Genomic DNA, 22,643 nt, shown 5'->3' with positions numbered 1-22,643 from the left:
TATTATCTAACATTTATTTATGAGAATGTTGTGAGGAATCCATCGACATTAAGTCCTTCTCTTTTAAAGTGATTGGCCCCTGTGCAGAGATTCCTCTTTGGCTTTTTGACAGCGCTGCTTGTTATCATAGCGAGGAGACGATATCGACGTCCTCCATTATTTCTTTCTTTCTTCCTTTCTTCTTTTTCACTGCTGCTCGACATCTGGGTTCACCGTGAGGTTTAAACAGAAGAATCAGCTTTGGAAGCCCGGAGCAGGAATTCAGTCCCATGCCGAGTGGCTCGTGGTCAGACGTGTTGTGCCTTGCAGGACAGATTTGGTATTGGTGGGAAAGGGAGGCGGGGAGCTTTTAACGGAAAAGACGCTTGTTGCATAATGACGTGCGCTATCTATCAGCTTCGGTGCAGCTGGAAGAGGTGTGACATCCCTGGACAGGCTGTTCCTGTGATGAATCCAGACGCAGGCCTCAGAGTGGGATCAGGCTGTCTGAGTGGTTTATACCTCACTCTGTGTTTCAGTTGGACGTCTGCCCTGTGTCATGTCAGTGTCACGTTTGCTCGGGGCATTATTCCCTTTCTACCGGCCTTTCTGAACTATAAATATCGTCTTGTATTACTGGCTAATAGTAGTCGGCAGTTGCTTTCCTATTCCGACTGACCTATGTAATCGTCTCAAGGGGGTGTTATAGGTCAAATACTTAAGTTGGTTCTTTTGAAGGTTATAAGACACACCCTCGTCCTATTTATCCTTTTATAGCAATCATTACTTATTCCAAAACTGAAATTGATCTTTGGTAGGACATTGAAGAATCTCATCATTGTCAGTAGTTAGATGAGGGACACGTGGCTCATGCTGTTTGCAGAATCAACCTGATAAGTGACGAACATGTCTAAGTGAAAGCGGTAGCGGGATGAAGTCATGCAAGTGACCTCTTGGCCTCTTCACATCTCCGGTGTCTGTTTCCACCACTCACCTGAGCCCCGGGGGCCGCGAGGAGATGCTGCTCCAAAGTTTTCTGGTTCATCTTCTGTCTCCAGAGACATACTTGTGCAATGACATGTTGTCTGTCGAAAACTGGCTGTGGGCTTATTTTAGCTCAAGCTGGACCCGGTTGGTCGTGTCTGTGTTTACCTTAAATGGAAACTTAAATACATCCCAGCTGCAGGCCAACACATGCATCGTTACAGGCCAGCTTTGGACCGAGCTGCATCAGTTATTACTGATCAGATGACAACTATTCAAAGCATCTCACCTTCATCTTGATTGCCATCGAATGTTTCTTCGTGTAATCAGTTGATTCAGACTCTTGATTTCCGTGAGGACGTAACAGGCTTTTTTTTCCCAGTGCAGAATACTTCAAGAGACTGAAAGTACACAGAAAATGCTCTGCAGGATTGAAGTGGACCAGTTGGGAAGAAGGAATCATTACATTGCCCATATTTATCACCAAAGTGAATACCTTCTGATTTTTTTAAATGGAGTAACGCCTTGTTAATAAGTCTCTTATTTGTTTACGTCGAGCCGTTTTGACCAGCATCTTCATACAAAACCTCAAACTAGTGTCGGAGCATTGGAAGTTTTTGAGCCTCAAGCGGAATTTAAGTTTTGACACTCGGCCGAGGAGGGGAGAGTCGGTGTAAGGACAAAAACAAAAAGCCATAAACTGAAATGGAAATAGCTATGAATTGTTTGCATGTGACAAAAGAGATTACAAAACAAAACTTGAACCAGGAATGACTTCTTCATTGTGTTTTCCAACAAGCTTCTTCCTCATTTGAACTTTTAAAAGACGCTCTTTTAATTCCATCATGTACTACTCTACAGTGGGTTGTCGATCTCACTGAGCAGTTCTTTACATGTCAGTGGAAACCTGACAAATGTCTCTGCACTGATTCGATTAGTGCGTTCTGTGAGGGACGGGACGAAAAGCAGTTAGAGTTTGTAATGTTTGAAAAATACTTCCATAACGTAGCTGTAACATGAAACATGTCCAGGCGATGATGTTGTGTCTCCAACCGACTCTGTAATCTCATTCATACATTTGTCAGCAAGCGATTTAAAATCCTCACTGACCAGGGAATCAGAAGTGTTAACAGGCTGATTCAAGATATTTTTCAGGAACCATTCCCACTTGACTGTTTTTCACTTCCAACAGCCACATGGACAGAAGGAGGCCTGTCAGTTACTGCAACTCCTATTGGTTGATTGTTGAGTCTCTTCTTTGGTACTACATGCCATTATGAAAACAGTGGTACTGCTCTATGAGCCAGTTTATTCTTACACTAATCAGCAACAGCGTTATAACCAACTGCCCAATACTGCGTGATGAAAACAGCCCCGACCTATGGAGGCATTTACTCCACTGGACCTCTGAGGGTGTACTGTGGTATCTTGCAGCAATCCTTTACCAACTTCAACTGAAAACGCAAAACGTTTGTTGCATTGTCGGCGTCTGTTTACACGACAGCGGTGCTCAGAGCCACGGGAAACATCTGTTTTTAAAAACGCTTCAACTCGTCTCTGTGTGAACGGTGGAAGTGCTGCTACTGCGCATGCGGCCGTAGTAAATAGTTCTTCTGCACATATGCAAAGTAGATGGACAATAACCACGTCTGCCTCCAGAGTGTCATGAACTCTCACTTCATTTTCTCCTGGGACTCGGTAGTTTTATAGTTGAGAGTCAGCCGGAATAAAATATAACTTAGTTGACTGTCCATACGAATGTCCGTGTTCTCCGATAGTTAATGTTTATAGTGTGTTGTTCTTTGCACATGCGTCTGTGGTGTCATTCTAAAAAACTCCAAACGGCTCCATCTCCTGGCCTGGCATGCTCACTGCCGGATGAACAGACATTGTCTTCATAACGTGGCCGTGTTGATGTGAAAGAAGTCTTTGGACTTGTGAGACGGGGCCTCCATGGGTTGAACTTGTTTCTCCATCAGACAACTCAGATGGAAGATTGGACTGAAATGTGTGAAGTTGAAAGCCAAGTTATTACTTCAAACTGGATGTTTTGTTTCTCAATCCATTCCTGAACCATTCTGGCTTTCTGGCAGAGGCCATCATCCTGCTACAAGAAATGACTTCCATCAGGAAATACTGTTCCCATGATTGGATGTTTCAGGTATGCAACAATGTCAAAGTAACATCCAGTTGGATATTTCCCCGAAAACATTGCAAAGCATCACACTGACTGGACCGCCTTGCCTTCTTCCCATAGTGCAGAGCTGATTTAATCCTGCTCCTCCATTGCCCTGCTTGCTCTCGATGCCTCTCTGCTCCAACACACCAAACTGTAAGAAATGAACATTCATCAAGCCAAAATCAATATTAGGATTTACAACAAGTTTTGACTTCATGATTTCATTACTTTTGTCATGTTCAGTATGAATATCTCACATTGGGACCTTATATGTTTGAGATAATTCAAGGTGAGGTTAAAACTCATGACTGAAAAAAAAAACCATTAAGTCAAATGAAATCATGTATTTTTATTGAATCAGACTGTGCCATCCTTTAGTTGGTAATACACCACAGATCAAGTTGACAGCATGTCTTTAAGCAATGCCAACCCTCACGTCAGTCAAAAGACATGAGAAATACTCATCTGGAGATTCTAGTATTAGATTTCCATTCATGATCCTTTAACTAGGTTTATCCTGTTTTTTTTTTTTTTTAAAAATGGAAAAATAGGCTGCATACTGTTATTATTTCCCACAAGCTTCTCTATAACTTTAACGGAATGCTTTTCCATTTTTTTTAATCACATATATAAATATGTGTTTTAGGCTTTATCTGATTAAACATGGTGGTTGACTGCATACTTCTCTAACTCTTCAGGAAAAAGCTCAGACTGTTGTGCAAGCCTGGTTTGGGTTTGCTGATGTCAGCTTGTCTGAGATTTCCACAAATACTCACCTCCTCTCGAACGACCAGAAGCTGAAAAGTTGATGAGGCTGGTGTCTAATTACAAGCACGCGAGGTGGCCTGCCAGCACTCAGTGTTGTGAGAGGAATGTTGTCGATCAGAAGACGGTGCTTACCAACCAGAGGGGACTTAAGGACACTGGAACAGTGTGTTCCACACATCAGGTGGAATTCCTTTATACAGCTTGAATGCACTGCCAGCTAAAGCTACTAGCTAAAGCTAGCCCAGCGGGTGATGGTTGCCATGCAAGTTGCTCACAAACCATTTGGGAACAGCATCGGGTTTCATGGCTTGATCAAGGACGCGTCGGGACAGGGGCAGTTGGAGGTGGTAAAGTTGTTTTTGAGTTTTGAGTGGAGACAATTAATCTCAACACCGTCAAACTCCTTCCTCAGAAATGTCGTCGTAAAGCACTTTGGGGCGGCGGTGGCTCGGTTGGTACCGTGGTCGCCTCTCAGACTGAAGGTTGCAGATTCGACTCCCCATCTCCCCCTGTCCCAAAGTGTCCTTGAGCAAAACACTGAACCGCAAACTGATGGATTGAACGCCTTGCTTGGCAGCCACCTCCATTGGTGCATGGGTGAATGTGATTAACATTGTAAAGTGCTTTGGGACTGTTCAAGTGGTGGCAGAGCGGTATATAGTGACGTCCATTAGCCGTTTAATAACCAATCATCCAACTATAATTTCAGTAGAAGTAGCTGACAGACATTGTTATCCTGGTGTGTGTAGTTGGCCAGCTACACAAAACAGCAGTACGTCTCAATGTGTAAATGTGTCTACCAGTAATACTGACCCTACAAGTATTTCTTCCATGACTTGGCTTATTTGGGTAACGACACCATGACCATTTTACTGCAGACCTTCATGCTTATTCCTGCCAAGTAGATGAACTGGAAAGTGGAAACTTCCTTGTTGACAGCTGTCATGAACACATAATAATAGAGACTCTTGTGAATGTTGGAGTGATGTTACATTATTATTGCTGCAGAATATACAAACAACACTTTTTAAGATAGAGTTTAAGATTTCATGCCCACTTGTGTATATGTGGCGACGACCTCAGACGTCTTTAGCTTGGACTGCTATAAGTCAACCTGCTGTTGCTGTGACAGAAGGTTCTCCAGATCCATGGACCACTTTGTTCTGGGCCAATGCAGCACGGCACAGCACGTTGGCATGAAGCTCTCAATATTAGATAATGATAATGTACACATTCTTGATTTCAGGTAATTCTACACTGATTAATACAAAGTTTTGGATCGGTTCAGTCTGGATTATTCAGTTGGGAATATAAGTTGACCAATCTCCTCCGGAGTTGTCGGTCGGCATCAACTCGATGACATTCATGCCAGGTGATGTTGACTGATTTGAGGTCTGAATTGTCCGTTGCCATGTCACGTCCCCTTTTCTGCTTAACCCCATGAGGACTGAACGTCAACGCCGTTCTGACTCGGCGGTGTTCAGGGACGTGCAGAATGTGAGCTGCCAGCCAAAAGCAGTGCTCCGTGACGATCTCTCCTAATGTACCAGACTTGATCTCTGGAGGATCTACTGCACTGCTTTGGACACAACACTGCCTCGCTCTGTGATCTCTTTTTCCTCGACGCTGTCTCTTTCCAGTAAACTTTAACAAACATCTGCAAGATGTTTGTAAAGTCAGCAGGCTGGTGGAAGAGACCCGAGGTGATCCGTACTTTTGTATCAGTGTAGCTTGTAGTTACACTTACATGTTGGGTTTAATTGAAGCCACATTAAGCCCCCAGGCACAATGGAGAACATTGCCTGGGCGCACGCTCCTTTCACTTTTCCCAGCTTGAATATCCCTGTGACAGAGCTGGAAAACAACCCTGGTGGTTTTGATGGTAACAATAATGCTGCAAAGTCTAAGTCCCGAACAGACCACAGTCTCTCATATAGAGTTACTTGGCATTTTTTCAGAGCTAATTGGTTGAAAGCAATCTGCTGTGTGTGTGTGTGTGTGTGTGTGTGTGTGTGTGTGTGTGTGTGTGTGTGTGTGTGTGTGTGTGTGTGTGTGTGTGTGTGTGTGTGTGTGTGTGTGTGTGTGTGTGTGTGTGTGTGTGTGTGTGTGTGTGTGTGTGTGTGTGTGTGTGTGTGTGTGTGCAGGTTCTAAATGTTTTGGATGCATGAGCCAAAAGAGAAAAGTAATCTCACTGGTGATTGCCGTTAGATTGCGGCGCTGATGACAACACGGACTAAGTTGGATGGATGTTATTGTTGTGCAGACGGCGACCTTGACCTGTATGTGTGTGCTGACCGATCCTTCTGCATGCAGGACAGTGAAAGTGCAAGTGCAAACCTTTGCAGGCTACGTGTGAGACAAGTCTGGCTGGAGGGTCACATGTCAGGGTTTTCACAAGCCAGAGGGGCCGAGGCGCCATGACAGTCCCAATAAAAAAACAACCAAAATGGAGCACCAAGACGTATTGTACTGAATACACTGATTTTACACAGCAATAGTAGAAACATTGAAAAGGATAGTTTTCACTGCTTGTGAATATAGTAGCTCTTCAGTTTTGGGCCAGTAGTGGGCGCTGTTGTTTTAAAAAAAAAAGAGAAAGAAAGAAAAGCAACCAAACACGCATGTGCAGAGAACAATACGCTATAAACTTTAACAATGGCGAGTACACAGACATTTGGTTGAACAGACCAACTCTCAACTATAGAACTACCAAGTCCCAGGAGATTATGGACTGGGAGTCATGACACTCTGAAGGCTGCCATTATTATTCTATATCTACTTGTGCCCGAGCAAAAGAACTGTTTACTATGGCCGTGGAGCGTGTGTGCAGCAGCAACGTCTCCGCCCCGAACATCTGCAGAAAGTGGAGAGATGGAATCGGAGCATTTCCCATAAGTTCCACCTTGGGTGCCGTGCTCTAAAACCTGCGTTTTCTGTGACTCCGAGCACCATTTCCATGTAAACAGACGCCCACAATGAGACCAAAGTTTTGTGTTTTCGCTTGAACTCACTGCCGCGTAAACAGAGCCTTGGTTAGCAGTGAGATTCTTTTCTGTGCTGCATCACTTCGTCCGCTGCTTTTACTAACACATTGCAATCAGCAGTGAATCAATTGGAAATGAGACAAATCAAAGTTGTTATCTCTGTTTTGTTTCCACGGCCTGGAATGGCTCCTCTGGCTCCTTTTGGCCTGAACCCCTCGGCTCTATGCTGTGTGGCATGCTCCTTCAGGTCATGTTTCCCACAACACGGCCTGATGAACTGAAACCTGGAAACACTCCACTGCAGTATTGTCCACAGTTCTTGACTGTGGTGCAGAAATATAACTATCCATAAATACAACATGCTGTTTCAGCATGGGATCAGCGGATTAGTAAACATCATTATAGTACTACACTATACCCACAAATACCGCGTGTTCTAATATAAAAAGATAGCATGTTATTCTGAGTGTGTGCAGCCGGGACTGTTCTGAGTAAGACTTGGCTGTTAACGCGACACAATTAACACTCCATCGTGTAGACTGAGCTCTAATTTTATCACAACTTCACAGTCTGAGCAGAGCTGCTTTTGGTGACCACCTGGCACTGGCAGTATTTTTACGCCCCGCTGGGTTTCTTGTAAAACAAACAATGGAATTTGGTTTAATTTTAGTGGTGGACAGATCATTGACACCTCGGATATACATCAAGGCAGAGAGACGGAGAAGAGACAGAACGGCGTGCTGTAATGTGCACGAATGACCGAGGCGTCGAGCTCACTCACCTCCAGCTTTGCTCTGGAGATCTTTTTACGATTTGAATGGGCCTCGAGGGCGATATCGTGTAGCAGCATTAAAGCCATCCAGGCCGGATTTCCCTTTGAAAAGTCGATTTAATGCATGAACTCATCAGCAATCTTGGCCTGATTTGCTTTTCTAGTATTTTGGGGGTGGAATATCTTATTCCAAATATCTTTAGCTTTTATGTTTTTAACCGGGAAGGTCAACAATGTTGATTTAAGGTTTACTACTGAACAGCTCCCTGATCTGAAACACTGTTGGTCCAGTGTCATTGAAAGAAGCAAGAGTCCTGAACAAAGCTCCACAGTTGCTGCTATCCTGGGAGAAGGTGTCAGTCATGACAACACAGATTTACCAGTGGAGTTCAAGCTGCTGCTGAGTGTTTCTGCTGGACAAATTGTGTCTCACATGAAGATAAGAGACACACTAATGTTCGCAGTGTCATGCGGTATCAGTAAGGAAACACTCCACAGAGTACTCGTACTCATAAAAGCTCCCTGATGCAACCCGGCAAGTATTACGTGAGGTCACGTGTCGGCAACGTCGCCGGCAGAGCGATGTCTGCAGAAGCTGTGTGGAGGTGCTTCACGGCGACGCAGAGCCTTCACATATCATTTGCGTACCGTGTGAATTAGGCTTTATGGCATTTGATAAGTACTTGCATCGGTACTCGGTATCAGCAAGAAGACAACGGTTAGTACTCGTACTTGTACTCTGCCTTTAAAAAGTTTTTCTGGTGTATCCCTGGCCGTTACTTTTATTGCATTGAGGGTGGAAATGTAAAATCCTGCATCAGAGCTTGCATTTCATTGCATTTTGTATTTTTTAAAGAGCCATATTATTACAATTATACTTGTTTCTCTTTGGAAATCTAAACTTATTGGGTTTTTGTGAAATCATGTCATTCTGATACCTTTGCTCTAAAACAGAGAAAAACCTTTTGAGTTGGTTAAAGGAAATATACATTTAAAGGTTGCTATGCTCTAATGTTCCTGGAGCTCCCACCTTCGGGACACAAAATAAAGTTTACAATGAAACAGTTGTGACTTTTGCATTCAGTTTTCTTTGTGAGCTGAAAAGCCACAAACATTAATTCTTCAGAATCGGCTCAGTAAATCACCCAGCCCCGGACACTGCCAGTGGACTCCTGCCCTCCTCTACCTCCTGGCAGTGCTACGGATTTATAGAAACTGCTACCACCAGCAGTTAATTAGATGAACAGCATGAGCACACTGGCAGAACTGTGAATTTCTATATGTGCGTACATCGTGTACTTGTTGTTGTACGTGGAGTACAAACAAAGCAGGGAGCTGCTGGTCATAAAATCCTGATGGAGTAATGAGCCGTTTGTGGTGAAAAACAAAAACTACAAACGCTACCTGCTCAAATTGCCCTGAAAACTGAAGATATTCAGGAAGATTAAAGCTCCACGGGACAAAGTGAGCTCCTCTATTAGCGCTGCTGCGAGCACAGCTTCTCTGACCAAAAGATGAGGTGATGTGTTCGTTTTTACCAGAGGTCTTTTTGGTCACAGTCTTGCAGCAAAGCTCTTCTCCACATGACTCCTGTCTGCGCTCGCCATCAGTCCCACATCGGGACTGACGGCTCCTTCTTGTTCCTCGCTTGCAACACGTGAATGACGCCATCTGCGGGCTTGTAAACGCGTTTCCCCTGACATCTGGGTTGTCCCGATCGCAGCTCATTTACTGACAATGGGACCGTGAACGGGAATGAGCTAAACGGCAGCGCTGCACAGCCGTCACAGTTCAGTAGGTTTGTAGTGCAGCAGCAAACTGGAATAATAACTCTTGTGGTCGGATTCCTTCGCCAAGCAGTGAAGTAGCAATTGGCGTTGATGAATGTCCAGAACCTCATAGTGCAGTTTCCTACTGGACTGAGTGACTGTGGTCCATGGACTCTCCTTGGCCCTTCAGAAACATTCCTGCTAAATGCATCAGTGTGATGCGCTGACCTGCGGGAGGAGACCGTCTGCCAAGGAGGTGAGGCAAATTACAAGAGTGCTTATTAGTGCTGCTCAATATATCTCAAATTTATCCTCATCAACAAGTACAAAACCGCATTTTGCAGGAGATTGACTGAATCACAATAAATTACTTTTCCACGTATGTTAAAATACCGTCCTCGATTAGGGCTGCCCGGTATTAGATAAACATAATGTTGTCAAGTATCGTGAGAAGTAGGGATGCACTGATACGATACCAGTCATGGGTATCACCAATACTACTCGGCGAGTAATACATGATGACATGCATCCTCACTGTCTCCTGCAGGTACGCCAGAGAGCACAAGTGAGATTCTTCAAAAGGAGTATGAATTCGGCTTTATGGCATTTAATTAGTACTTGTCCTTTATAAAACGGGTATCGGTGTGTTCCTTGTGATAACTATGTGATTTGCAACACATACAAGCTCCTTAGTAGAAGAAATATTTGTTTCTTTGGGATTTTTACTTGCAAATACCAATGTTCTTTCTCTTGCCCCTAAATGACATCAGTACTGAGTGAGCCCTGCTCCTAAGGCCACATGATTTCAGAAGCACAGCGGTTTGTTGATTTTTGTGCACTTTTCCTTCAGACAACTTCCTCCATATATGTTTTCCATTTGTCAAATTTACAGTTTATAGTACGCCAGAGTACTACACCAGAGTTCTGCCCATTGGGTCGACGTGAGTGCATGAAGTCACAGACTGAGTAGGAAGTTCAGTGACGGAGAAGAAGCCAGGAAGTCTTTGCTAAATCCCAAGGACACATTTACACTTTGTTTTCAAGCCAGAACAGTGAAGTTCTGTTGCGTCTCGGCTGTTATTTTACTAGAGAACTTTGTTTTCAGTCTGAGAAAACGCACCTTTTTGAAAACAGCTTTTGGAGTGCAACATTTTCCTCTGGCTTCTGTCTGAACCCATAAAAACAACGTTTTTTGAAACCCGTAGTACTTTTACTACCGTAGGACATTTGCTCAACGGTCCGTAGCGTTTCTGCAGTCGGGCCAGTCGAGTGACAGTGGCAGTGGAGGATTCAGTGCTCGGAAACAGATTGGATGTCATTCACATAATAATACTTGGTGGGCACAGGGCAGGAGTCAGAGGCACGAAGATCTTTGAAAAATGACCAAAACAACTAAAGACAAATCACTGCTCCACTGCTAAAATGCTGCAGACGCACACGTGATGGAAAATGTGACAAAAGCCCAACAGACCGGTTCCTTCAGAGCTGCTGCACAGCAGAGGACAATAATCACATTACAAATAGGATTATTGAATATCGGAGAACGGGTAGATCAGATAAGATGAACTTCTTCCTTCCCCTTTTCATACACGTTGAAGATACGTGTGTGTGTGTGTGTGTGTGTGTGTGTGTGTGTGTATAGAGTAGTTATGGATATATTTCAGTCTGTGTAGATGGTTTTCTTTTTTCTCTCTTCCTCTCTCTTACAGATATTTTCTGTGATGTGGAAACGTTTGAAATGAATTAAAATAATCGTAAAAGAGTAGAAAGAACCACGTTATTGGAAGAAGACGTCTCTAAGCACAAAGACATTAACGTCTTCTGCTGAGGTCACCTGGAATCCCAATCGTCTGTCCATATGAAGGTCCGTGTTGTCCCAGTGGGAATGTTGACCGCAGATTGATGTCCGCATGCGTTTCTGCTTTCGTTACCAGAAACAACCAACAGCACAAACTAGCCTGGCATGCTAACTACGCCATTCTCTGTGTACCTGCGTTGCCGAGCAACCAGACATTGTTTTCAAAACGCTGTCATGTCAACGTGAAAATGAGGTGAAACGAAAACACAAGAATGGTGCGTTTTCAATGATCTTCAATTAACAATCGACGTCAATTAACAATTAACTTGAGTTAACGACGTGCATCATGACTCAGCATCTTGTGCTATAATGTTTGTAGCTTATTAGCTTTTAGCTCCAGGATGTTTGTGTTTCTTTTCTTTTTGGTTTTTTATTCAAATGTTGTTGTTTTTTTTTCTTTCTTTCTTTTGTTCTCTTTTTTTCTTCTTCTTTTCCCTTTGGATTAAAATGTTTTACTAAAACAACATATAGCGCCACCCATAGGTTGGTTCAGTCTGAGCTCTCTCTTTCAGCAGCAGAACATTGATGCAGTTGAACTAACTGACCACATCTGAAACCAATGATCCTGTGGGTTTTTTCAGTATTTTCAAGGTACTGATCAGACAGAAGTACCGTACAATGTGCTGCCAAGATAACAGGACAAACATTTTCATCTCCAGCGACAATATAAAAGTACATGAATGTGTTCTGGAATCAGTCTCCAGCCCTGCAGTGAAAGGATACTCCTGTTTGCACATTTTTTTAATCTCTAAGTGGTATTCCTTCTTACTGTAACATCTATCAGACTGCAGAGGGCTTCACTGTTAATCCCGAGGTCTATTATGCAACTCTGGAAAGTCTTAAGGCACCAATTGGAAATCAGTTGGTGTAAATCAAATTATTTGGGCCAAACATTTTGGAAAACGATCCTTTTTTCCAATGACTGAATATTTTCATCACACAGTCGGTGAAGCGCCCAAACAACTGGAGACCGTGGGCTGATAGAGGATGGCGGTAGCAGCAGCAGGGACAGTTGGACGTGTTTATTGTCTCCTGTCTCCTGTTTAGCTCTGAAGAGGCTTCACGTGCAGGAGAAGAGAGTCTTGCCCTCAGCTATGACATGTGGAGGTCATTTGAGAAGGAATGTCTCTGAGTGGAAATGCAGCAGCGCAGCCTTTACAAATGGGTTTATTTGCTGTGTTTGACTCTGTATCATAGCCTGAGTATCTACGCCCATCCTGTTTGAATCCGGAGATGTTTGTCCCTGCAGCTCCAGAGTTGGTGGGGAAACTGTCCTGAATCAGTGGAATGAGCTCCAATAAAAAGCGATGCTCCTCATGACTGTGAGGTTAAACCGGCGGCACGGAGGCTTGTTTCTTTGTTGCTTTTAATCGTTGCTTCAAACTGGGATTTGTGTGCGTTTATTGGCAGATGTAACTGAAATGAGCCGTGAAGACTCAGCCGCTTCGTTAAATAAGCCGAGGTCCTGGATATGACTGCTGAGATGATGGATCCCAGAACACGTGAGTGAATTCTCCTGTGAAACTGGTCTGGTTTCACTTCCACAAACCTCTTCACAACTCGGAGATCGAGTTTGAAAATGAAATCAGCAGCAGAAGACAGAAAAGCAGGAGAAGCTGGTTGAGGTGACGGACAGGTGAGAGGAGAACATTGATTTGTACCTGTGCTCAGGTGTGTTAGGAAACCTGAAGACGTCTGTCAGCAGCCGTGTTTGACATCAGAGGGGATGAGAGCTTGAGATCGTGATTCTCATGAAGATGCTTCATAAAACATCCTCAGTGTGAGGACCTTTGCTGGTGATCGACTGAAAATGAAAGTATGAGTGAGTTGACGAGGGGATTATTGATTCAGAGGCTGATTCACTGCAACCTAAAGGCTTCTGACATTGTTTGCATGCAGAGTATGAATTAAGCTCATTTAATAAATACTCGTATCGGTATTCTGTATCGGCAAGTAGCAAAAGGTCAGCACTCATACTCGCCCCCGTCCTTTAAAAAAGTGGTATCGACCCCCCACCCCCCCCCCCCCCCCCCCTGCTGTTCTGGGGTGCCACAGAGAATGAAAATCAGAAAATCACCACAATGAAATAGCACACGACTCAAATACAGAGAAACACGTCACTGGGTCCTTTTCACATAAAATCTTTAAAGTTTGTCCTTGTCAAAGTCTTGATTTTGTATCTGTGATCAGACCCCCCCCCCCCCCCCCCCCCCCCCCCGGCCTTCTCTTTCTCTCTGCTCAGCTGTACTCTGGCTCTCTCTTTGGAACGTCTGCAGGAATGGCGCTCGGCATGCTGGTAGTATCAGAGTTCTGAAGCCGTCCAAGTGTACACGTGCATCCTTGTAATGAGGACTTGCTGTGCAGCCATGATTAGAACAAATATTTCCCACTTGGCCGGGATCGTTCGGTATAAGTCAGGTATGAGTCCCCTGTCCTGAAAGTGTTGCTCTTTGTTTATATGGATCCGATTCTGATGAAGTCGAGTGGAAACTGTTACGTGTCTTCACTGTTGAAGGACACAGTTTGTAATGTACTTTAGACTTTCTTCAGTTCAGTTTTTGTTTCCTCCCATGTGCTCTTTAAACCACTCAGACAAAAAAAAAAATCTGTCTTTGTAGTTACGAAATAGCAGGAAAGGACAGCGCTCTGATATTTTTACACTCTAAACTGTGACTGCACTCGATTAAGCCGTCTTCATTTTTAGATGTGCGGCTTTAAGAAAGCACTCGGGGATAAATAAGTGCATTGTGTATTAATGGTTGAGACCACATGAGATCTGTTGAGGCATTTAGGATGGGATTATTTGCAAAGCCCAGAAATGTATTAACGACCACACAACACATTTTAATAGCTGAAAGTGATACTCTGATAGTATCTGACATATTTTCCAGGAATGCTCCCTTTGTTTTGGTTAATCCTGACTTGGGCCTTCCAAGGTAAGAAAGTTCACGTGAGTTTGATTTGTTTAGACTCGCTGCATCTTCAGTGTCCCCGAGCATCGTGGTCATGTAACGGAAACAGAAAACACAAGGAAGGTTTTGCGTTTTCTCCGAGCCTAATACTGCCTCAGCTCTACAAACCCCTGATAAGGTGGAGGTTAAAACTACATCAGGTGCTACTTTATTCCTGCACTTAACACCGCTCTGCTAAAACGCCTTGTTTGTCTTCTATCCTATGTTCAGACTGGAACTTCAGTGGACGGACACTGCGTCCACAGGGACGGAGCTTTGACCACAATGGGAGCCACAGAAACATCCTCCTCTACAGTTAAACATCCTTTAACATCATTTGACAGCTTCAGCTTCTGATTGAGCCCAAAGAACAACTAGAATGACTAGAAATTCAGCTTTTTGTATCAAAATGAATGCGTTTGACAGTTTCCTCTTTAAATTGTATTGTTGCTTATGGATAATTATGGTTCATTTGTTTATTTGCAGTGCCATTATTTTGAAATGCTGTAAAGTATTTCCAATTTAGACTATTAAGCTTCTGTTCTTACTGCAATATGTAACAATTAAAAAACACGAGAGGAGTTGTGTGTTTTTCAGTCAGGTTATTTCGTCCTTAATAAATTGAACTTGTGTCTCTGTTTGTGGCGCAGTTTCATAATGTGTTGTCGTTGCATAATGTGTTCTTACATGGCTGTAGAAGAAGACTCAGCTCCAGCGTTCTGCTGCCTGAGGATGCTTCAAGCCTCCTTTTTCCAGTTAGGTAACAGCTGGGACGTGCAGGGAGGAACTTTTGCGATATTTTGTATAGAAGTCACTGTTGGGGGGAAAAAGCCGCCTTTAATTCCAGCTGGAGGAAACAGCACATTATTATATCACTGCTGAAATGAAGAAAATCATTTATGTCTGTCTGAAACTTTCTGAGCTCCGAGTGAAGAACTTGTGCTCACACAACTATTTTCACTTGATTTTACAAACAGCTTTTTAAGAAGTGTAAATCGTGAAGCAGGGAAGCTGAGATGTTATATATAAGGAAGAATTGGTGCGTCAGCAGTGTGTTAATACACTCCTCCTCTCCCCAGTATGAGACTGAAGGTTAGCAGGTTGGTCATTATAAGGAACTCTGAAGGTTTTCGATGGGCAGCAGACAGTTAGCCACCAGGAGACGGGAGAGCAGATTTACTGTGTTTCCCCGACTAACTGGAGTTTAGTCCCGATGAAGTCGCCCAGCTTCAGCTCTTTATCCACCCCAGCCTTTCATTCACTCTGCTCCTCTCCATTCAGTGTGATGCGGTGAGCCCGTCTCCCCACAGGCACAAAATGTTCAAGACGTCGGCGTCCACCTGCCTGGACGGAAATACGCTCCTGTTACTGGGGATGGGCCGGGCCTCGGCCGGGAAGCGCCTCGCCAATGTCGTCTATGTTAAGAATCTGTGTTTCCTTTCAATCAGGGTTTGAGGCGCGTCGGGGTAAAGGTGTCGCAGACGCTATTAAAAGGCTTTACGGAGCTCCTTAAGTGTTTTTATAATGCCTCCGTTAGAGAGCAACATGACATCTTACTTTTGATTGTTAGAAAACCTGACTGCTCTCTGATCTTTGCTCTGTGCTCTGTGCTCTCTGCTCTGTGCTCTGTGCTCTCTGCTCTCTGCTCTCTGCTCTGTGCTCTCTGCTCTCTGCTCTCTGCTCTGTGCTCTCTGCTCTCTGCTCTGTGCTCTCTGCTCTGTGCTCTCTGCTCTCTGCTCTTTGCTCTCTGCTCTGTGCTATGTGCTCTCTGCTCTGTGCTCTGTGCTCTCTGCTCTCTGCTCTCTGCTCTGTGCTCTCTGCTCTGTGCTCTCTGCTCTCTGCTCTGTGCTCTCTGCTCTCTGCTCTGTGCTCTCTGCTCTGTGCTCTTTGCTCTCTGCTCTCTGCTCTGTGCTCTTTGCTCTTTGCTCTGTGCTCTCTGCTCTCTGCTCTCTGCTCTCTGCTCTCTGCTCTGCGGCTGTGTCGAGTCTCTAAGGATATTTTGTCAGTAAAACTATTTTTCTAGTCATCCTGTTGTTATTCCTGTTCCTCTCTGCTCTTTGTTTTTGTTCCTAACAGCCAAACTGTTGACTTCATGTGGTCGGTGCATTGCTCACAGGATCTGTCTCATGACTCTATAGCTCCAACTAGTGGTGATTCTCGGTCTCTAGGCAACATTTCGAGCCTTTCTGTGGTCATTTCAGTTCATTTTGTTAATGGTTTGGGTTTCTTTATGATCCTTTTGAGTGTACTTGTGGCTCATTTTAAATTTCCTCTGCTTGTTTTCGAGCGTCTCTTCCAGCAGTTTCCAGTCATTTCCTACATTTTCCTGCTCGCTTCTTCATCTATTGTGGTTCTTTTGAATCACTTTGTCAGTTTGAGGTTTTTCTTCGATCCCTTGATGAAAATTCTTTCAGGCTCTAAATTCTCCCACATTTTCTCTTCTTTTTTTAAATGAACTGTCACAGAATGAAGAAAAACCCTGTGTCACACAGTGAACCATCAGATACTTTACACCACTGCAAACAATCAGCTTCATATTTTCCAATAGTTCACCATTTTTGCTTTAAAAAAGTTAGTAAAAAAACCTCAAATTGTTATGTCATCCTTATCTGTGACAATAATGGAGTCCATAATATCTCCTGCTCCTGATTTTCCAACTGAAAAAATGAGAATCCGAATTGGTATTTATCATCTGGATTCTTCGGCGCTGTTACGAAATACCAAAACATTGGAGTATTTAATACAGTGGAAACGGAAAATGGTGGCTGGCGCTCCAGCAGCAGTCATAGCTGAGCAGTGTGGTAACCGGCCAAAACCAGCTAATGAAATAACTTCATTAGGGGCCACATGAAGTGAGCAAAAGAAGCAGAACATTAGGCCTGGAGGGAGGTCGCTGTTTCTTTTTAACGCCGCTCTGAGCTTTCTGACCATGTTGCATAAGAGCGTCTGTGTGGAGTTAAACATTCTCAGGGCGTCAGCAAATCCTCCAAACTTCTCACTGGGTCTGAAATGATCTTTAGAGCAGAAACGATCCTGAACGCCCCATTATTTTGCCCATAATTAGTCATTGTTGCCGTTTCTTTTGGGCTTCGACCAACTCCCACCTACAAGCTCCCTCCTTTGGCCTGGACGAGGCCTGAGCCACACGCCGCTGTTGTTTTTAGCTTTTATTTGCTGCTTTAAATATCCGTCCTGGTTCGGTCTGGGTGGCGACCGACCGTCTCTCCAGCCCCCGGAGGCTGAAATGTGGGTGTGAAAAAGCTCAGGGCACAATGAAAAAGGGGTCACAAAGCCTATTGGGTTTACTCATCACAAGGTCTTCCACTTTGAGCTTCTGGTGCGAGACGGTGCCGAGGTCCGGCTCTGGTGGCGCTGATGGGAGTTTCAAATCTGTGTGGGAATGCAGTTTGGAATCAGGTACATGTGAAAGACTGGACTGAGCTGCTGCAGAGAATTATCCAGACCCCGTCAGGTCAGGCATGAAGACAAGGTCACCACACATTGAACCTGTGAAGTCAGGAGGTTAACCAACTTCTGCCAAGGTCAGAACTCAAGTGTTCTGTCAGAGACGTTAATCTGCTTCCTGAATATCCAGCTGAGACGAGTTAAAAGGTGATTAAGGATGAATTAGGGCAGAGTTGTGGCGCCTGCCTGTTGGAGTTCATGGCGTTTGTGTGTCTTGGGCTGGTTTGATTCTGTGTCACACTGGTGTGAAGGTGAGTGTTCAATCAAAAGAATGAGAACGTTGAATACTGAGAAGTTCAGAATTCACTTCAACTGAGAAGTTGTTTAAAAACTATAGAAAAGTTTCCTGTTTTCGCGGCACGTCAGGCCAGTAGTTCCCCTGGGAAAGGAAAGCTGGGCCTTGCTTTTTAAATCAGATTGGAAAATGTGGTCATGATTAAATTACATCTTTTACATTGAACACAATCTTCTTTCACCAAATCAAAAATCATTTTTAGGATTTTTTTGCATTTGTGGTTGTGAAGCTATTTGCAGTAAAACATGATTAATCTTTTCTTTTTTTCTATTTTAACATAAATAAATAAAGCTGAGCGTAAAACATTTAAACATAAAGTTTAATATTGCATCAATTAAAACTCTCTGCTTGGTATCTTTTGCAGATTTGACACATTTTCATATAAAATTTAATTCAACAGAGAAAAAGCAGCCGATTGAGTGAGTGGAGGACTCGGACCTGCCAGACACTCGCTTCACTCTCGTGTTTGGAACATTTCAGGTGGCTGGACGTGGGCGTGGCCAACCTGACGTCCCCCAGGTCCTGGGCGCTCTACCTGCAGGTGATCCAGGAGGCGGTGTGGCCCGGGGGCTCCCTGCCCGTCCACCCCCAGCCGGAGCGCAGCCAGCAGCAGAGAGACGCCACCCAGCAGGAAGCTCTCCTCTGCCTGGCCGGGCTCCTGCCAGGTCTGCACACACACCTGATGGCCGCCGCCGCCGCCGCCGCCGCCGCCGCCGCCGCCGTCCAGCACAATCTCTGTGATGGGATCCAGATTGTGAAGCTCTGCGGGACGAGCAGCTCACTTTCCATCTGTTTCTCCTCTCCTGTAGATCTGGTGTCAGACCTGTTGGGCTCAGATAAATACAAATTCAGCTGGCAGACGGCTCTGGACTCCGTTCAGGACCCCCACATCAACAGGTGAGGACACACCACAGGCGAGACTCGCTTCAGTTCCACGCTGTGGGACTGGAAACTCCTCAGGAATAAAAGCGAAGGCGGGAGTCTGTTTAAACCCAAAGTATTCCAAAACATACTTCATAAGAGGATAAATAATGTGAGCATCAATGTAGGTGAGGCTTCTCATATTCCTCCAACCAGATTCTTTTACTTTGAGCAACACGAGAAACACTGACAGTTTTTATGTTTTTAAGTTCTATTGTATAAGATTAGCCGCAGGTTAGACGATCCGATCCAGCCTAAATAAATAAACACTTAAAGTGCTGAACTCCTTTTCCTTTTTTCTCCCCGAAAACTCACTCCTTTATTCCATTTATTCATTATTCTTTTTTCTATAAAAGTGTATTTTATATTCAGGAAAGTCCACAGTTAGAGAGACTTTTTAGTCTTTAAACCAGAGTCACTGAGTAACTATGTTCAGTCACCATAAGCTCAATATTTACTGTGTTTTAGCAGTCCTACCTTTTGTTTATTGAATTTGGTCCATGTTGGATTCGGTTTATGGAAGAAATTTTATTTTTCCTTTATCAAATATCCTGTGTGAAGCGTTTCCACAGACAGGAGCTTGAAGAGAAGCAACGCAGAGCAGCCAGTCAGAAGAGCAGAAGAGAAGAAGACTTTAAGCAGTGAATGGCTGGACGGGGGCTGGATAGAGTTCAGGTTGTAGTGAGGTTGGGACAGACACTATATTACCAAAAGTATTCGCTCACCTGCCTTCATATACATATGAAGTTGTGTGACCTCCCATTCTTAGACCAGAGGATGTATCATGCTATCAGCCCCCCCCCCCCCCCCCCCCCCCCCCCTGCAGCTATAACAGCTTCAGCTCTTCCAGGAAGACTTTCCTCAAGCTTCAGCAGTGTTTACAGGAGTTTTGGACCATTTGTGAGGTCAGACACTGACGTGGGATGAGAAGTCCGGACTCAATCTTCACTCTCATTCCTCCCAAAGGTTTTCTATCAGGTTGAGGTCTGGACTCGGTGCAGGAAGTCAGACTGGGTCGTCCAGGTCTTTATGGACCTTTGCTTTGAGCGCTGGTGTGCAGTCATGTTGGAACAGGAAGGAGCCGTCTCCAAACTGTCCCCACAGTTTTGAAACAGTCCAAAATGTCTTGGTATGCTGACGCTTCCCACCAAACCCAGACTGTCCATCAGATTGCCAGACGAGCAATCTGAGCAATCACTGAGCTCCTGAGAGCGACTGGAGACCTGAGCAAATACTTTTGGCAATATAGTGTACAACACTCTCATCAGATGTTCCCTGGATAGAGTATTCTATCAGACACGCAAACAAAAGCTTTTGGTTTGGTTTCATACTTGTTCCAGCTGATTATAAAAAAAGGAAAATATCAGAAGGTTCCAGTGTTTGCATTAAATTCAACGTTTTTCCATCATATTATAGTTTTGTGGGATGCTCTTGTTTTCATAAATTCCTTTATAACTGGATGAAAGACAGTTTTGAGTTTTTCTTCTGCTCTGGATGAACTGAAGTTGTCGCCATCCGGTCAGGCTGAATCATGAGAAACAGTTTAAATATCCGAGGTGGTGGAAGCTTTTATTTCTGAACGTAACTGTTTGTGTTAATATTCATTTTCTTATTAAGTCCCACTACCAAAACCTAGATCAGAATGTAGATAAGATGAAGTCAGTGTTTGATGAAAACCACCAGTTCCTGTTGTAAAGATCCTACTTTGTAGAATCACAATGATCCAGAAGCAGGAGGAGGCGTGTCCTCAGGTCATCACGCTGTACCTTCAGGAACCCACTGATGTACGACTGACGTCCGTTTTCCTCTTCCTGTCTTGTTTGGTCAGACACTTGGTCTTCTGTATCTTCGACCTGCTGCTGGAGGTCCTGGTTCCTGAAATCCCGGAGGAGGACTTCCAGAGAAGCGTGCTGCAGACTCTCTCCAAGAACCCCGAGAAGCTGCTGGCGTGAAGGAGGACCCCCCCCCCCCCCGCCGGCCGGCCGTCACCTGACCCCGGGACGTCCCCGCTCCGAGTCCTCCGTCCTCGCCGTGACCTCCTCGGGCCACGACCGGCTCGGCCTCCCGTTCCGTGTTGATGTCACAGAAACACACACCAGCTTTTGGGGGGGGGGGGGGGGGGGGGGGCTGGTTTGTGTCTGACGTACCAGTCTGAGGAAAACATTGTCCTGCTTCCACTTTGGCTCAACTCTCCTCAGTCCTCACACCTGTTGCTCTCATCTGGAGAAGCTTTGAACCCTCACTGGCGCTCAGCTGGGATTCAGCATCCATGTTCTTCTTCCTGCTTCGCCGTCCCTCCGGCTCCGTATATAGAAGCTCACACGCTATCCCGGCTAAACCTGAACTTCCTGAGGAGCTCCAGCGCTCCAGATTCAACTCGCAAATGTCCAGGTGTGGCGGCGAATCAGCCAGGACAGCTTTTACTGTCTTTCCCACGTCACGGGGATGTTTTTTTAACAATCCCCCCGGAGAATCCACTGCACAGTTAATGTCCAAACAATGGAAGTCCTGCAGGAGCAGAAACACACAGGAAAGGCTCCTGCATCCTCCCTTTTTGAACCCATAAGAACAAGAAGAAAGTTCTGCAGTGACGTCAGCCAGCAGCAGAAAAAAAAAGCTTTTTCGGCAGGACTGTTCATACTCCCATAAGAAGCTGCCGAACTCGCAGGCCACGCCCCCTCACAGCAGGCCACGCCCCATCATAGCAGGCCACGCCCCCTCATAGCAGGCACAAGTCTGTGAAGCGGCGTTTAAACTTTTCAACTGCACAGTTTATTTCTGGCCTCCAGTGCTTTCAGAAACACATTTCTCTGAACTTTTTCAGTTATAAAAAAGTTTTTGTCCGAGCGCGATGTTAGTCCAGTTTTAACTCCAGGAGCTGACAGCTGCTCGTGATGCGTTCAGGTGCATCACGTCAGCCTGCACTCCGACATTTTAACGAGCTGCGGCGCTCGTACAGTAGCGCTGTTACAAGCTAAATATGATTAAAATATTATCGATAGTCATGAGCGAACTAGAACACGCATGCGCAGCACACGGCAGTGCGGCTCCTACATAGTTCGGCCAGGGCGGTTGGTACAGCCCAAACTAATTTGTTCGGCCAGAAGGAGCTGGAAGAAGGAAATGACGTCATTTTGTTCGACAGGACCCGCTGCCCAACCTTCGTCTTGTTCTTATGGAGGATGAAGAGGCCTGAAGGCTTCACTGCTGCTTCACTGCTGCTGCAGCTCTTTTCACACGTTTAGAACTCTAATTCAGTGATGTTGAACTGTTCATTCATCATCTGTCTCCCTTTCACCTCAGTCAGGAGCTCTTCATTTGGAACCTCACTCCAGCCACATTAAACCTTTGACAGCTGCGGTGCATTCAGGGTCTCGACTGATGATTTGGCTCAGACAAATTGGCATCGACACAAAATTTCCTCCAACTTTTTTTCACACAATTTGAAATATTTTTGCTTAAAATTACAGTCGTATAGTTTATTCAGAATAATTCCAAATTTTGAAAATCTACACCCTCTGAAACACCCCATATCCCTTTTACACAACATTGTAGGTGAGGTGTAAATGGGGCGGTGGCAGGGAGGTGATTAAGCCCCTGATAGGAGTCAGGTGTGCTGCCTCACCTCTCTGCCCAGAAAGGAGGAGGTGCTCGGACACTGGTGTGACAGGCGGGAGACACAGACCACCTTTACACGCTCCTGGGTTTTTACAGAAAC

At 44.8% G+C, this 22,643-nt stretch overlaps 1 protein-coding gene across 1 annotated transcript in view; it reads left to right on the top strand.

The window, feature by feature from the left end:
* snx19b (sorting nexin 19b) overlaps window positions 1-21,489 on the top strand; it is a 54,182-nt gene extending 32,693 nt beyond the window's left edge. Inside the window, exons 12-14 of the mRNA XM_080459856.1 lie at window positions 18,485-18,669; window positions 18,814-18,901; window positions 20,754-21,489. Of these exons, the coding sequence (XP_080315982.1) occupies window positions 18,485-18,669; window positions 18,814-18,901; window positions 20,754-20,877 (397 nt within the window). The 3' untranslated portion in view covers window positions 20,878-21,489. The remainder of the gene's footprint in view (window positions 1-18,484; window positions 18,670-18,813; window positions 18,902-20,753) is intronic.
* The last annotated feature ends 1,154 nt before the right edge of the window (window positions 21,490-22,643 follow it).

This window comes from Lipophrys pholis (genome assembly GCF_963383615.2).
Source record: "Lipophrys pholis genome assembly, chromosome: 3".
NCBI lineage: Eukaryota > Metazoa > Chordata > Actinopteri > Blenniiformes > Blenniidae > Lipophrys > Lipophrys pholis.
This window is presented reverse-complemented; position numbering and strand designations above follow the sequence as displayed.